At 39.3% G+C, this 15,438-nt stretch overlaps 1 protein-coding gene across 1 annotated transcript; it reads left to right on the top strand.

Annotated features, from left to right (window-relative positions):
- The first annotated feature begins 2,372 nt into the window (after positions 1-2,372).
- On the top strand, positions 2,373-15,130 carry LOC132774542 (leukocyte elastase inhibitor-like). The gene is made up of 7 exons (XM_060774733.2): positions 2,373-2,510; positions 5,287-5,460; positions 6,575-6,712; positions 8,769-8,886; positions 9,612-9,754; positions 12,000-12,167; positions 14,103-15,130. The coding sequence occupies exons 2-7, from the start codon at positions 5,293-5,295 to the stop codon at positions 14,499-14,501; spliced, it is 1,134 nt and encodes a 377-aa protein (XP_060630716.2). The 5' UTR covers positions 2,373-2,510; positions 5,287-5,292; the 3' UTR covers positions 14,502-15,130.
- Positions 15,131-15,438: the final 308 nt, after the last annotated feature.

Genomic DNA, 15,438 nt, shown 5'->3' with positions numbered 1-15,438 from the left:
TTTGAATATTTACATAAAACTGTAATTTGAGATAAAACTGCCCAACTCTGATTAAATCATTAGTCTAACCTTCTTCAAGGTGAATGTACTTACGTATCCTTACAACAATAATAAAGAGAGTAAAATAATAAATGTAATAATAAAAATATTATTATTATTAATAATAAAGTAAAATAATGGAAATGCAATAATAACAGTAATAATAGAGTAAAATAATAAATGTAATAATAGAGTAAAGTAATAAATGAAATAATAAAGTAAAATAATAAATGCAATAATAATAATAATAATAATAATTTAAAATACCATAAATGTAATAATAATAAAGAGAGTAAAATAATACATGAAATAAAAATAATACAAATAATAGAGTAAAATAATAAATAACCTTGACTCGAGTATAAGCTGAGGGGAGCTTTTTCAGCCTAAAAAGGGGGCTGAAAAACTATGCTTATACTCGAGTATATACACTACATCTTCCCTTAATCATTGTCAATTCATTCCAAATCCCTCCAGTATTTTCTGTTGGTCATGGGGTTTCTGTGTGGGAAGTTTGGCCCAATTCTATCATTGGTGGGGTTCAGAATGCTCTTTGATTGGAAGTTAACTATAAATCCCAGCAACTCCCAAATGTCAAGGTCTATTTTCCCCAAACTCCACCAGTGTACATATTTGAGCATATATGCAAAATTCTGGGGCTTGTAGTTTAGGAGAAAGGACTTGAAAATACTATGCCAAAGAGGTATTGAGTCCCACTAAAACTACAAGCACCAGAATTTTGCATGAGCAACATTTTTTTTGGCTGGTGGCCATTTTGGAGGACCTCTTTGGAGTCTAAAATTAACACTATCGATCTTTAAGAGAAAAGATTTCAAAAAGCTTTGTGAGCCAAGTTGGAGTATTGAGGTAGCTTTGGCACCATTGACCTTTGAGCTCTGAAACCAGTGATGCATTGAGTGAATGAATCAGTGCATGCCACACCCCAAGGAAGGGGTGAATTCATCTTGTTAATTAGTATTCTGCAGAATTAAAATGTCATTAGCAACCATGCAGGTTTGTTTCTTGATTTTAGTGACCTAGAGCCATGACAGGATAGTATAGTATAGTGGTTAAGTGTTGGATTAGGAGTCTGAAGAACAGACTATGAATCCATGCTCCACTATGGAAACTAACTGGGTGACCATAGATGAGTCACACTCTCTCAGCCTCAAGGAAAAGGAAAAAGGCAACAGACACTCCTTAAAACAGTGGTTCTCAATCTTCCTAATGCCATGACCCCTTAATACAGTTCCTCATGTTGTGGTGACCCCCAAACACAAAATAATTTTTGTTGCTACTTCATAACTGTAATTTTGCTACTGTTGTGAATCGTAATGTAAATATCTGATATGCAGGATGTATTTTCATTCACTGGACCAAATTTGGCATGATATGCCCAAATTGGAATACTGGTGGGGTTTGGGAGTGGTTATTTTTTTCATTTGGGAGTTGTAGTTGCTGGGATTTATAGTTCACCTACATTCAAAAAGCATTCTCAATTCCACCAGCGATGGAATTGAACCAAACTTGGCACACAGAACTCCCCTGATCAACAGAAAATACTGGAAGGATTTGGTAAACATTAACCTTGAGTTTGGGAGTTGTAGTTCATCTACATCCAGAGACTCAAACAATGATGGCTCAGGACCAAACTTGGCATGAATACTCAATATGCCCAAATGTGAACACTGGTAGAGTTTGAGGAAAATAGACTTTGATATTTGAGAGTTGTAGTTGCTGGGATTTCTCGTTCACCTACAATCAAAAACCATTCAGATCTCCACCAATGATGGAGTTGAACCAAACTTGGCACACAAAACTCCCCTGATCAACAGAAAATACTGGAAGGATTTGGTAGACATTAACCTTGAGTTTTGGAGTTGTAGTTCACCTACAAACAGAGAGCACTGTGGAGTCAAACAATGATGGATCAGGACCAAACTTGGCATGAATACTCAATATGCCCAAATGTGAACACTGGTGGAGCTTGGGGAAAATAGACCGTGACATTTGGGAGTTGTAGTTGCTGGGATGTATAGTTCACCTCCAATCAAAGAGCATTCTGAACCCCACTAATGATTGGGTCAAGCTTCCCACACAGAACCCCATGACCAACATAAAATACTGTGTTTTCTGATAGTCTTTGGCGACCCCTTTGGCACCCCCCTCTGGAGTTTGTTGAGGAACTTCCAGTATTTGCCAGAGAAGGCTAAAGGTTACAAGTCCCATGATTAAAGTGGTGTCGAAATGCATTAATTCTACAAAGAGAGAGAAGGAGGTTTGCCTCTCCTTGAAGAGAAGCTGGAGAGGCAGGAGAGGAGGGAGGTTGTGGCTGCTCCTCCTCCCTTTCCTGGCGAAAGAGGAGGGCGCGGTTTGCGGGAACCCAAAAGAGTCATCTTCCAGAGGCATGCAGGGCCCGCTGGGCTGATTCAGAGCACCGACATCCGCGTTGGAGGACAGAGAGAGAGAAAGTGAGAGAGCGCCTACAATCCGCGGGACTGCATGCCTTGACTCTAGCTTGTAGTTGCAACCTACAGGGCTGTTAAGTAGGAAACTTTCCTGGAAGGCAAAGGGTGCTTTCCAACAAATGGGCAGTCTCATGTCTGTGTTTTGCTATTGGAGAGACATTGTTCTAGAGTGGAGGATGGAGGGAGGAAGATTTCCCCCTGTCCTATCTGCATCAGTAAGGCCCCTTCCACACAGCTGAATACAATCCCACATTATCTGCATTGAACTAGAATATATGGCAGTGTGGACTCAGGTAACTCAGTTCAATGCAGGTATTGTGGGATTTTCTGCCCTGATGTTCTAGGTTATAGAGCTGTGTGGAAGGGCCCTAAATGAGCAGACGCTTGTATCAGATAGAAAAGGAGTTGGCACTCTCAGGTATTTGTGTTGGATTCACTATGTAACATGTTTGTTGTTCGAGTGTTGAATGAAAAGTAATGCCTCCACCTTTGTAACACCTCAACAGATGGTAGTACTAGTATGCAGCAGGTACTGGCTTGTTCAGTAGACTCTCCTCTACAGTTCCACTTTGGTGAAAAGCCTTAGTATTGAACTGTTGTGTTGTTAGAGTGCGAAGTATGGAACCCTGTGCAGACAGTTGGTCAATGCAACTTAAGCAACGTGCAGTCATTGAATTCTTGACAGCAGAAGGTGTCACCCCAAAGGAGATTCATCAGAGTATGCAAGCTGTTTATAGTGATTGTGTTGATGTGAGATATTGTGCATCGTTGTGCGAGTAAGTTTAAAGATGTTGAGGTGGGAACATCTGACTTGCTTGACAAACAAAGAGTTGGACATCCTGTGACAGTAGCCACCGAGTTTCACAAGCAAAAGGTTGACAAATTGATTCAGGACGATTTTCCATACAGTCCATATTTAGCACCATCTGACTTCCATCAGGGTTGTTGTAGGTTATTTCAGGCTATATGGCCATGTTCTAGGGGCATTCTCTCCTGACATTTCGCCTGCATCTATGGCAAGCATCCTCAGAGGTAGTGAGGATGCTTGCCGTAGATGCAGGCGAAATGTCAGGAGAGAATGCCTCTAGAACATGGCCATATAGCCTGAAAAAAACTACAACAACCCAGTGATTCCGGCCATGAAAGCCTTTGACAATACTTTGACTTCCATCTGTTCCTGATAATGAAAGAAGATCTGCGGGGACATCATTATGCTTCTGAAGAAGACGTTGAGAGAACTGTTGGTTGTGGAAACAGAGTGTCGACTTTTTCCATGACGGCTTCAGAAAACTTGTTCATCGTTGGCAGAAATGTATCCAATTGTCTGGTGATTATGTGGAAAAGTGAATAGTGGTAGTTAAAGAGCACATTCTAAGGATTATTTTTGCGTTTGATTTATTAAAATATTCCCATCCAAACCCAAGTAACAAAGGTGGAGGCATTACTTTTGATTCAACCCTCGTATTGTCGAAGGCATTCATGGCCGGAATCACTGGATTGTTGTAGGTTTTCCAGGTTGTATGGCCATGTTCTAGAACCATTCTCTCCTGACATTTTGCCTGCATCTGTGGCAAGCATCCTCAGAGGATGCTTGCCACAGATGCAGGCAAAACATCAGGAGAGAATGGTTCTAGAACATGGCCATACAACCTGAAAAACCTACAACAATCCATGTTGTTTGTTCCTGGGTTATAAATGTCATTTCCTAATTGATCTTATCATGAAACATGGAAAATGTTTATTAAACTGTTTTGTGGGACATCCTGTAGCATATTTTACTATAGTTTTATTATTCTAGTTTTTCAATGATTATCTCATAGAGCCTGCCATGGCATTTTATGTCACTTTCCAAATGCTGAACTACAACTCCTCTTTCCCTCATCATTAGACATCATTACTAGCGCTGATGGAAGTAACACCTGTGGTTTGCTTTTAGTCAGGAGAGTGGCGTTTGAATATACAAGGCTTGTGGATAACATGTACATGAAGCCACTGGGAGAGATCATCCGGAGTTTTGGAGTTCAATGCCATTGGATTAGTTGCTTCTTTGTTTCAAAATGGCTATTTAAAAGTACTGCATCCTGCATGACTTTTGAGTTGCTATCACTTGATGAATTTCATATTTACCTGTCAGGACTCGGTTTCCTGGCCTTGGATGTTGGCGCAAAAAACCAGAATCCTGACATGGAGAGCCGATAAGGATATGCAGCTGGTGGCCTTGGGAGGAGCAGTTGGTGGTTGGCGGGGAATATTGAGCGGGATCCGGGGTCGGCGGGAAAAGGGGATTCAAATGTGGGGGAGGGTATATAAGGGTTGACTTGCGGCTGTATGCCAATCCTGGCTTTCGTTGTGTATGCATATCCAGTAGTAAAAGTTTCCTGATTGATTACGGATCGGCATCCTGTGTCATTCTTGGGGGCGGCTGCTGTGAGCTTACATTTACCACTGTATTTAAAGTTTAAGGAGTAAAGCGTCAACAGCTTTATTTGGCATAAGAATTCATAGACTACAGATGTGACTTAGTCCATGAAATTTTATACCAAATAGAAGTCCAATTTTAGTTTCAACTACAGGAGATTAATTGTATCTATTAGATTTATCTGTGTGTCAACTCATCCTTCAACTTGTTTAAATGGATCTACTTTCATTGGGATTAAACAATGGGGCACCAGATGAACTTTGTTAGCCTTTAATATGGCAAGATACTCAATTGGATTCAATTGGTGATTTATAAATAGACATAATTGACTGCATAGTTTTGTCTTGTCTTATTCTACAGACCATCATGGATCAATTGGCTAATGAGAATACTCATTTTGCCCTTGATCTCTTCCAAAAGTTGATTGAAGCCAACCCAACAGGCAATATCTTCTTTTCTCCACTCAGCATGACCTCTGCACTCACCATGGTCTTTTTAGGGGCCAAAGGTGACACAGCAACACAACTCTCAAAGGTCAGCAAATTTGCTCATTTTGTGCTGCAATTTTTATGCTGAGGTCTTGTTATTTTGTTTTAAAGGAGGTAAATCACAGCAGTTTATGACCCTGGTTTTGCAATTATTAGGAAAGCACTTAGACAATAAAACTGCCCTTTCTTCGAGGGCTTGGACTTTGCACTGACTTTTTTCAGATATATGTGCCATCATCCTAAGTAAACAGTCCAACCCATGTGGAATTATTCAAAGCAGAAAGAGGAGTGGTATTGGGAACAAAAGGCCATTGTGTACAATGTAAATCCAAATCGATTTTAGTACCAAAATGTATGAGGTCAAATTCTACATGAGTATATAAAATGGACCCTCAAATACAATTACGTTAATCTTCATTCACAACCCATCCCATTCTCCCTATGTTACAAAGGGGGCAGGAGCTGAGGGAGGCTGATGGAAGATACTTGCTTTGTAATACCCAGTTTGGCTCTGACTGGATAAACTTCTAGTCTTCTCTTTTATTCCTAGCTTTTAATATCCATTTGAATAAAGGAGGCAATTTTGAACTGCAGCTCCTAATTCCCCAAATAGCTCATGCATGCACAATCACCACTTTTCTTGATGGTTGTGAGGCTATGGGAAAAAAATCACCTAACATTGTCCCACAGGTCTGGGTTCTGGTAAGTTACTGTATGTACGCTATCTGTAAACAAAGATGCTAGGGTGGTTCCAGTGGTTCCCAACATTTGGGCCTCCTGGTGTTTTGGACTTCAACTCCCACAAATCCTAACTCCTGGCAAGATGGCTGGGATTTCTGGGGGTTGAAGGTCAGAACACCTGGAGGCACAAAGGTTGGGAACCACTGTGCTAGAGCCGTGCCACTTGTAAAATTAAATTGAGTAAATTTAGTGTACATATAAAGGGAATAAATTCAGTATATGCAGGATCACCTTTCTAATCTGTGGCATGCCAGGCACATCTTGCATACATATATTACACTTTGAACACGTGTGTTTCTTTGTCATTCTGTGACCAGAAATATTTTAAAGGGTTATTGTTGTGTGTTTCCTGGATAGATCTGCTATTATTAAATATTAATAGTAGATATAAGTTACGTAACTGCTTTTTTTCAATGCAGACATGTCACTTTGATGCTGTTGAAGATCTTCATGTAAGGCTCCATGCACTCAGTGCTAAGATAAACCGAAGTGATGCGCCTTATATACTAAAGCTTGCTAATAGATTATATGGAGAAAAGACCTATTGCTTCCTGAAGGTGAGTTGACTGAGATTGTGTAAAAATGGGAAAATGGTCTAAACATTAGAATTGTTTCTTAATTGTGATAGAACAGGAGTGGGAAGTGTGTAGCTCCCTCCCCGCCAAGACTTTTCTGCTCCTCCCAGGATTCCCTCCAGTATCTGGAAATCCCCCTCTCCCCCCCCCCCATTTTTTTAATAGGTAAATCAAGGCAAAGGTTTCCCAACTCAGGGAGGTGGTACTCATCTCCAATTCTAACCCAAAGAACTGGCATTGTCCATACACACCCCCAAGGCCATGTGGCTAGCATGACTGCATGGAATGATGTTACCTTCCCGCTGAAGCAGTACCTATTGATCTGCTCACATTTGCATGCTTTTGAATGGCTAGGTTGGCAGAAGCTGGGACTAACAGTGGGAGCTCACCCTGCTTCCTGGATTCAAACTGCCAACCTTTTGATCAGCAAGTTCAGCAGCTCACCGATTTAACCCACTGTGCCACCGGGGTTTTAATTATTTTAGTGATTTTAAATTTTTTATTGGAGACCATATTCAGTTTCCAAACAGTATATTTCTGCTCCTCGGGGATTCTTGGCTCCTTGGCTTATCTTAAAGCAGTTTCCTCGTTCCTAAGCTGCTTGAATTTTCAAAAATGCAGAAGTGATATCTGGCTAAAAACTGGAAAAACAACATTTGATGGTAGGAGTGAAAATTGGCTGTTGTCACTTTTGCACCTCTGAATGTGATTTCTTAGTGAATTTATTAATATTCTCTGACATAGTATTTCTTGACCTGATATGAATCCTGAATAATGTTAAGACAGATAGTGTTATTTCTCATGTCAGAAGCAAATTGAAAATACAGTTACAATGTATAAAAAAAATACAAACAAAGTTAAAAAACTTGGCATTATGCTAAATGTTATTTAACCAGTAGCATGCAACTTTGAGTGCCTCTGGTGTCACTTTAAGAAGGTCCTCCATTGTGCATGTAGCAGGGCTCAGACTGCATTGTAGTAGTAGATCTGTGGTTTGCTCTTCTCCACACTCGCATGTCGTGGACTCCACTTTGTAACCCCATTTCTTAAGGTTGGCTCTGCATCTTGTGGTGCCAGAGTGTAGTCTGTTCAATGCCTTCCAAGTCACCCAACCTTCTGTGTACCCAGGAGGGAGTTTCTCATTTGGTATTAGCCACTGATTGAGGTTCTGGGTTTTAACCTGCCACTTTTGCACTCTTGCTTGCTGGAGTGTACTTGTGAGTATCTCTGTAGATATTAGGAAGCTATTTCTTGATTTAAGGCATTGGCTTGCTGGCTGATACTGAACAGAGGATGGGCCAGAGATGTCAAATAGCTACCGAGCCACTATAAAAAGTGAATTTCTGTGAAATTCTTTATGAGAGAAATGTTATGCTGGAGACAATATCTTTAACCAGACGAAAGATTAAGTGTCTTTTTTTTCCTTGCTAGATACTGGTGAAAGATATCTTTTGTACCACTTTATGAAAAAAGTGTTTTTTAAAAAGCCAACATGATGGCCAAGTCTGACAAATGGGTCATTTTGAATAAAAAAAAAAACACAATCAGATCACATTAGGAGTAAAAAACAAAATGGCATCAATCATGGAGAAAGGCCCCCTATTTGTGGATGCTAACCCACTTCCATTCTACTGTAGAAGACTTGTGTAAAAATAATCTCAGGCAAGCAAGTAGGATTACCTCAAATGTGTCAAAATGCATAAGTGATATTTGAATACTTATATGTCTCAAAATTTCAGTTCAAAAACCAACCCCCATAGCCACAGCTGACTTATCAATGGGGCTATGTAAGTAAGTACCTGAACTTTAATTTAAAAAGAGCCAATGACCAGCCCTCTGTACATTTCCCCTTGCTATGGAATGATCCTTAATTCATCTAAAGGTCATACCAGAATCCATTATTTTGCCCCTCAAATCTACCTTCAACATATACAGGTTGACTTATGCACTAGTATTTATGTTAGATGTGTAGTTCATCAATATGTGGCCTTTTTTCCCAAAAATATATGTTTATGTTTATATTTTATTATTTCTTTAGGATTACTTGACCAGTACTCAGAAGCTGTATGGTGCAGAACTATCCATGGTAGACTTCCTAAATGCTGCAAAAAGTGTACGAACACAAATTAACCAATGGGTTGAGGGACAAACTGAAGGTGAGAGATGCTTGGAAAACATTTATCTCAATCTTGATTAACAACCAATAAAAGTGCAGAGGGTAGAAGCAGAATGGAAGGTTATTTTCCAGAGGCAATATTAGGTTAGATTTATTTCTCTGCCTCTCAAGTTTCTGTGACTTCCAAAAACTTTACAAATAATGTCCTTAAAAACAAGAACTGATACAACTACGACCCTGATTTTTCTTTTGGGATGGATTTTGTATTCCAATTCCTGTCAGTCTCATAAGCATGCATATTTGGAGTCTATTGCAGTGGATTAGTTAACACATCAAACATTAATATAACTTTGCTTCTATCATATGGGAATTTTGTTTTCTGTGAGAGTGTATCTGGCAGTGTTAAAGAGGTTCAGGGAAGAGGGATAGCTAGATGAATACAACTAAGGGCCCTTTCACACAGCCATAAAACCCAGAATATCAAGGCAGAAAATCTGACAATATTTGCTTTGAACTGAGTCCAGACTGCCATATATCCCAGTTCAAAGCAGATATTGTGAGATTTTCTGCCTTGATATTCTGGGTTATATGACCGCGTAAAAGAGCCCTAAAGATGTAATCTTGTACATATTTACCTGGGACTGACTTCTTAGTAACCAAGGTTTCCATGTTCTGAAAACAAAAGAAAGTAATATTTTTCCAGTAGTGGGATTATTTAATGTATGATTTAATGTATGATTTAATTTCTGTATGATTCCCTTTTAGGTAAAATCACTGAGCTGTTATCTGAAGACTCTGTTAGTCAACTGACCAAACTGGTTCTAGTGAATGCAATTTACTTTAAAGGTACCTGGGAAGAGAAGTTTGAAGATAAACACACCAAAGATATGCCTTTTAGGCTTAGTAAGGTAACTGGAATGTGTTTCATGCTCTCTTCTGTCTTAAATTGTTCATCTAAAGTAGTAGAAAGAACTGCCTGGGAGTGATATGCAACCATAAGCTGCTCCATAACATCACCAGGAGTAATACTACCTTTGCCAGAAACACTCCTCCTCATAAAAACTTTTTTGGACTCCTTCAACTAGCTGAAAAATCCCAGAAGTGCAAACCAGAAGTGACTTCCAAGTCTCATTTTCAGCCAAAAGTGAAGTAATTTGATGCAAAGTTGCTTTTTCTAGCCTGTCCAACAGTAACCTACCTCTACTTTAGCGGGACAATGACAGTGGTTAAATTATCAGACAATAAACTCACTCTAGGTATTTCTTGCTGCATACCTTCAATTGTTTCCAATTTATGGCCACCCAAAAGTGAACCTTATCAGTGCAATTTGCTGGCCAATTTGCTTCTTATTGTCCAATTATCTGACTTCAGTAGCGGCTCTTACCTTTATTTACTAGGGCTGGGCAACCACGGAAAAATTTGTTTCTAAACTCAATTTGTTTTTTGGGGGTTTTTGCGTTTCAATATTTAAAAGAATTCCGAAATTTTTCTTTAAAAAAGTTCGATATTTACGAAATTTTGTAAAATTACGAAACAAATACGAAACAAATACGAATCGATTCGTTAATGGCGGACGCGACCGCGCAATACACTAAAAAACCTCCATATGGGACAGGGGGAACTTCTGAAGCTTCCCTCTCCCTCTGTTGTTGACTGTTGGTGTGATATTTATATTTTTTTTCACTGATTAAACAAACAACAGCTATAAAACTTGCCCCAGACATGCGGAAATAATAACGAAACGATTTCGAAACAATTTCGAATCAAATACGAAACGAATACGAAGCAATTACGAAACGAATTGAAAAATTCGTTTCGTTTTTTAGATGCTCCTGAATGGTTTGTTATCGCTTCGTAACAAAAAAAATAACAAATTTTTAACGAATTACGAAATTACGAAACGAAACCGCCCAGCCCTATTATTTACATTTCATTCATTGCAATAACTCTTACTCGTCAGCTGCAAGGGAGAAGAGCAAAAAGAAAGGACAAATGGCATCTGCTATATTTATACCCCATTGTTATCAGCTCATTGATTCAGTGTCCAGCCTCCTAGTCTATTACAATATCTTCCTTGTCTGTTCTATGCATGCTTCATAATGTTCCACAAATTAACGGAGTGGAAATTCCATGTTAATAAGAATCATATGTTTAAAAGCATGGTGTAAAGGCACCTTCTTCACCAACGGTAACGAAGCTGCCACCAAATTATAAAGAGACGCTACCAATTAGTGAGGAAGCGCCTAGGTTTAGGAGAGAGGAGCCACTGATTTGTAAATGGCTCTGGTATTAAAGCTCTATTTATGTTGTGAGGTACTTTTGGTAGAGTGGGTGCACCGAACGTAGAATTAATGGAGATGAGGCAATTTTAAAAACCAAAGAGAACAAGTTTATTTTTAAACAAAGAGTATGGTTGCAGTATGAAGATGTTAAGCTTGGCAAATACTTGATGGTTACATATAACTTGGTTGCGATACAATTCAGACTTTCGATGTTACAACTTATGAACTCTTGCTGTGGTGAAGCGCTTTATTAACCAGTGTTCCCTACAATGAATAGTCTTTCTGTTTGATCTATACTTGATCAAATCACAGTTCTCCAGTCTTCCTCCTGACTGGCGATCCTATCAAACCTATGTTAGTTCTTTCTAACTAAAGCCACTAACAAGGTTTTCCCCTTCAGCTTCCTAGCTGAAGAAATCTCTACTATTCACGAACACTAAAACCTGGCTCTTCACTTCTTCACTCCGCAGAGTCTAAAAACCTGACTCTGCTTCTCTCAGAGTCTTCTACCTAACTCTCCTGCTCTTTCAGAGTCTTAAGCCTGACTGACTCCTGCTCTCCCAGAGTCTTCTCCCTAACTGAACTTTTCAAAACCTTTACTCTCTAAGCTCCTCCCACTTCTTCTTCTGCCTTGTTTCCATGGTAACACATTTCTCACAGCTAGGCCGCTCCCGCCTCAGGGCAACCAATTCAAACATAAATACAGTTATAAGCATATTATTATAAACACTTCTGTACACATGGTTGACATGGTTTCGCAAAATCTTCTTTCATTGAAATTTCTCCCAACATATAACATCTGTAAAATGTACACTTTTACTTTCTTCTAATTCTTTATGCTCATCTCTGTAATATTACTGACACCATGTAGAAGGAAAAGAAGAATGTGAAGATGATGTTCATGGAAAAGAAACTACCATTTGGTTATATTGATGAATGCAAATGTCGGGTTCTGGAACTACCTTACCGGGGAAAAGAGCTTAGCATGATCCTCTTGCTGCCTGATAATATTGAAGATGATTCCACTGGCCTGGAGCAAGTGAGTCTGTCATTTCCCCCTTTTTCTTTCCTTGATCAAGCCCAGCTGCAGATGCAAATGGATAACTTACATGTATAGGCAGTCCCCGAGTTATAGACATCTGACTTACAAATGACTTATAGTTAGAAACGGGAGTGAGACAACAGGAAGTGAGAGAAATCTACTCCTAGGAAGGGGAATTCACTCTTGAAAGAGTTATCATGGAGAGGTGTCTCCACTGAAACTTTGTCACCAATCATTATTTTCAAAATAATTGTTTCAAAATCCAATTATCACAGGACAGAAAGTTAAGTGAAATTGTCTGAACCAGGGACACAGATAGAAAAACAAGCACCACAGGGGTGTTAACCCTTCCCTATGCTATCCAAAGCATGTGTGTGTGTATGTTTGGCTGGAGTTACATTTGTATGTTCCGACTTCCATACAAATTCAACAGGAATAAACCTACAAAATCTATCTCGTTTGGGGACTGCCTGTATTTACAAAACACAGATCTGCCAGAGTGTTCACTGGCAACATAACACATAGAGCACCTTGTATTATGAAGTATTGTTTACTAAAATGCAAAGAATGCAGAGAAAGTTCTAGTTAGACTATTGCTCTGCTTCTCTGGCATCCTGGAAATTATCCAAAATCTGTCTAATTAGGTCTGGAATGGAAACATGTTCCCCCTTGGAGTCTAAAAGGGTAGATTGGTAGGATGAATCCTTTCCATTCAGCACTTTGCAACATTTCCAGAGTTTCCCACAACCACAAGTAAAGTGGGATTAGATGTATAATTTTTGAACTATTTCTTACAGTTTTGAATTTTTTAAAAATGACATGATTTTGGAAACTAAGAACTCTATCCCATGGAGTGGGGGGGGGGGGGATGGATCATATTACCATGGTGTCTAGTCCTGTAGAGTTACAAAGCACATAGTTCCATTTGTCATACCTTATATGTTGTTCTTTCTTGCCTTTTCTTCCAAATTAATAAATTTTCAAATTTATCAATTTAGCAAGTGCAGTTCCTTCCATTTTTATTTAAAAGAAAACATTGGGGGGAATAACTGGAGATATCAGCTTTCTCCCCCCCCCCCCCCACCTCCCATCCTGATGCTTTGCAGAGGCACAGATTTAAAGACACAGCACTCTGGGAATACCAGGCTTCTCAATACTATCCATTGCAGAAGTCCTAGAAGACAGGAAAAACAAAGATATTTTGAAACGTCGGTATTTTGAATGATTACATTAATTTTTTTAAAAAAAAAATACCATGCCAGGCTCATGAAGCAGGATTTTGGGAGAGAAATGTCAATGCTTAGCAGGAACAACCTTCACTCCCTATTACTGAACCAATTCAACCCAGGTGATTCAACAGCTTATATCCCATGTGGTTTTGGGTGTTTTCTCCAGTTATATCCTGGTTCCTGTGTCCTGACACGATCTCTGATAGTCTTCTCTTCCCTCCCTTTTTTGGACTGTTTCAGATATTTCCCTGACAAAAGTATGATAGAGCTGACAGGAAGTTTGCCTGCATTATAAGAAGGGCTCTGTCATAAACCATGGATAAGTGTTTTAAAATGATGGGGGGGGGGGGCAGTGTGTGATAAAGTCCATACAGGATCCTTGAAAGTGGGCAACAATAAATGTTCATGAGCTCAGAAGACTACATCTCCCAGGATTCCCCCAGCCAGTACAGTCATGCATCAAAAACTTTTTCCAAGATTTAGTTAACTTTGATCAAGACCTTAAGTCTACTTTAGTGCCAGAGTATTACCAATTTCAGCTGGCTGTAGTCTTAGCCGAAAGATGCATTTTCCAGGCCTACTGGGTGACAACAGTAGGAACTGTTGATTCTAGCTTTTGCTTGATACATTTTTCTATGTATCCAATGGAAGCATTGTGCCACAATGAGAATGAATTAAATGTGTATTTTTGTTGTTATTGTAGCTGGAGAAGCAGCTCACCTTAGGCAAGCTCCAAAAGTGGACATCCCCCCAAAATATGCATTCCTACAATGAAGTCTACGTTCATCTGCCTAAATTTAAGCTGGAAGAAAGCTATGATCTTCAGTTTTATTTGGAAGCACTGGGATTGCGGGATATTTTTGACAGTGGCAAGGCGGATTTATCTGGAATGTCGGCAGCCCATGACCTCCATGTGTCCAAAATAGTTCACAAGTCCTTTGTGGAAGTGAATGAAGAGGGGACAGAAGCGGCAGCGGCGGCAGCAGCTGTGGCAACGAATAGCATGCCAAAGAAATTCAATGCTGACCACCCCTTCCTCTTCTTTATACGTCATAACCCAACAAATACTATTCTTTTCTTTGGGAGATTTGCTTCTCCATGAAAAGTAAAACAACATAATATATGTTGATTTATCAAGATAAATTGCCTCTCTTATGTCAATCTTCCTTTACCTCTCAAGCATCTGCTCAAAGGCACAAAGTAATAATGCAGCAGACTCCTTGAATTCTGCTTCAAGGCTGAAGCGGCACTTAACTTTATTCCAATATATACTATTTACACTATAACTGATGTGCATTCACATCTGCACACACCGCAAGAAACACATCCCAATGTTATCAGTTCTTCAGCATTCTACAGGAATTGTCTTAAGTTATGCTCTGGCAATACATCACAGCTCTGTGCATTAACTCTTGCATTACTACTTCACACTGTTTAAACTATAAGCAACATTTCACTCCATATAAAAACCATATACTAACAATATAACAGCCAATGTCCTAGTCCACTGGGCTGCTTGCATCAAAATTAGTGTCATTTCTCTCCTGTTTTGTTAAAGGGAACATACGGTCAGAATTATTTCCAATGCTGAAAGTTTTTCACAAACAACCATCAATCCCTCTGCTGCATTAACGTAATTTTGAGTCATTGACCATTTATGCAACATTATCTTCTTCTTTGTAAACCATTTGGGTGCTTCCTACTTTAATAAAGATGGTTAATTGAAAGAGAGTTCCTGCAGTGCTCAGTTTGTAATACTTAGAGCCAGTCGTGTTTATATATCAAGTTTTGATTTTTTGGATTTTGGAATACTTGCATATACAGACAGGGCCCAAAATGTGGAACCTGTCAGACTTTTACCAGAGGCATCCAAACAACTCCTCTGGTAAAAGAGAATTGTTTCTGGACAAAGCAGGTCACATTTTGGATTTCAGAATTCTGGATAAATGATACTCATTTTGGAATATGAAATAATTATTTAGTCTAAATTAAGCCAGTGTCCTGAATGGCCCGGGTCTAATGGGGCATGGGATCTGCAG

The sequence above is a fragment of the Anolis sagrei genome, chromosome 4 (genome assembly GCF_037176765.1).
Source record: "Anolis sagrei isolate rAnoSag1 chromosome 4, rAnoSag1.mat, whole genome shotgun sequence".
NCBI lineage: Eukaryota > Metazoa > Chordata > Lepidosauria > Squamata > Dactyloidae > Anolis > Anolis sagrei.
The sequence above is the reverse complement of the archived record's forward strand: the minus strand, read 5'-3'. Positions and strand labels throughout refer to the sequence as shown.

Bases quoted from the DNA above. Each gene is read 5' to 3' on its own strand.
- LOC132774542 (XM_060774733.2), top strand. From the start codon at position 5,293: ATGGATCAATTGGCTAATGAGAATACTCATTTTGCCCTTGATCTCTTC. The intron at 5,461-6,574 runs GTCAGCAAATTT...TTTTCAATGCAG, and splicing joins CAGCAACACAACTCTCAAAG to ACATGTCACTTTGATGCTGT. The intron at 9,755-11,999 runs GTAACTGGAATG...GACACCATGTAG, and splicing joins TGCCTTTTAGGCTTAGTAAG to AAGGAAAAGAAGAATGTGAA.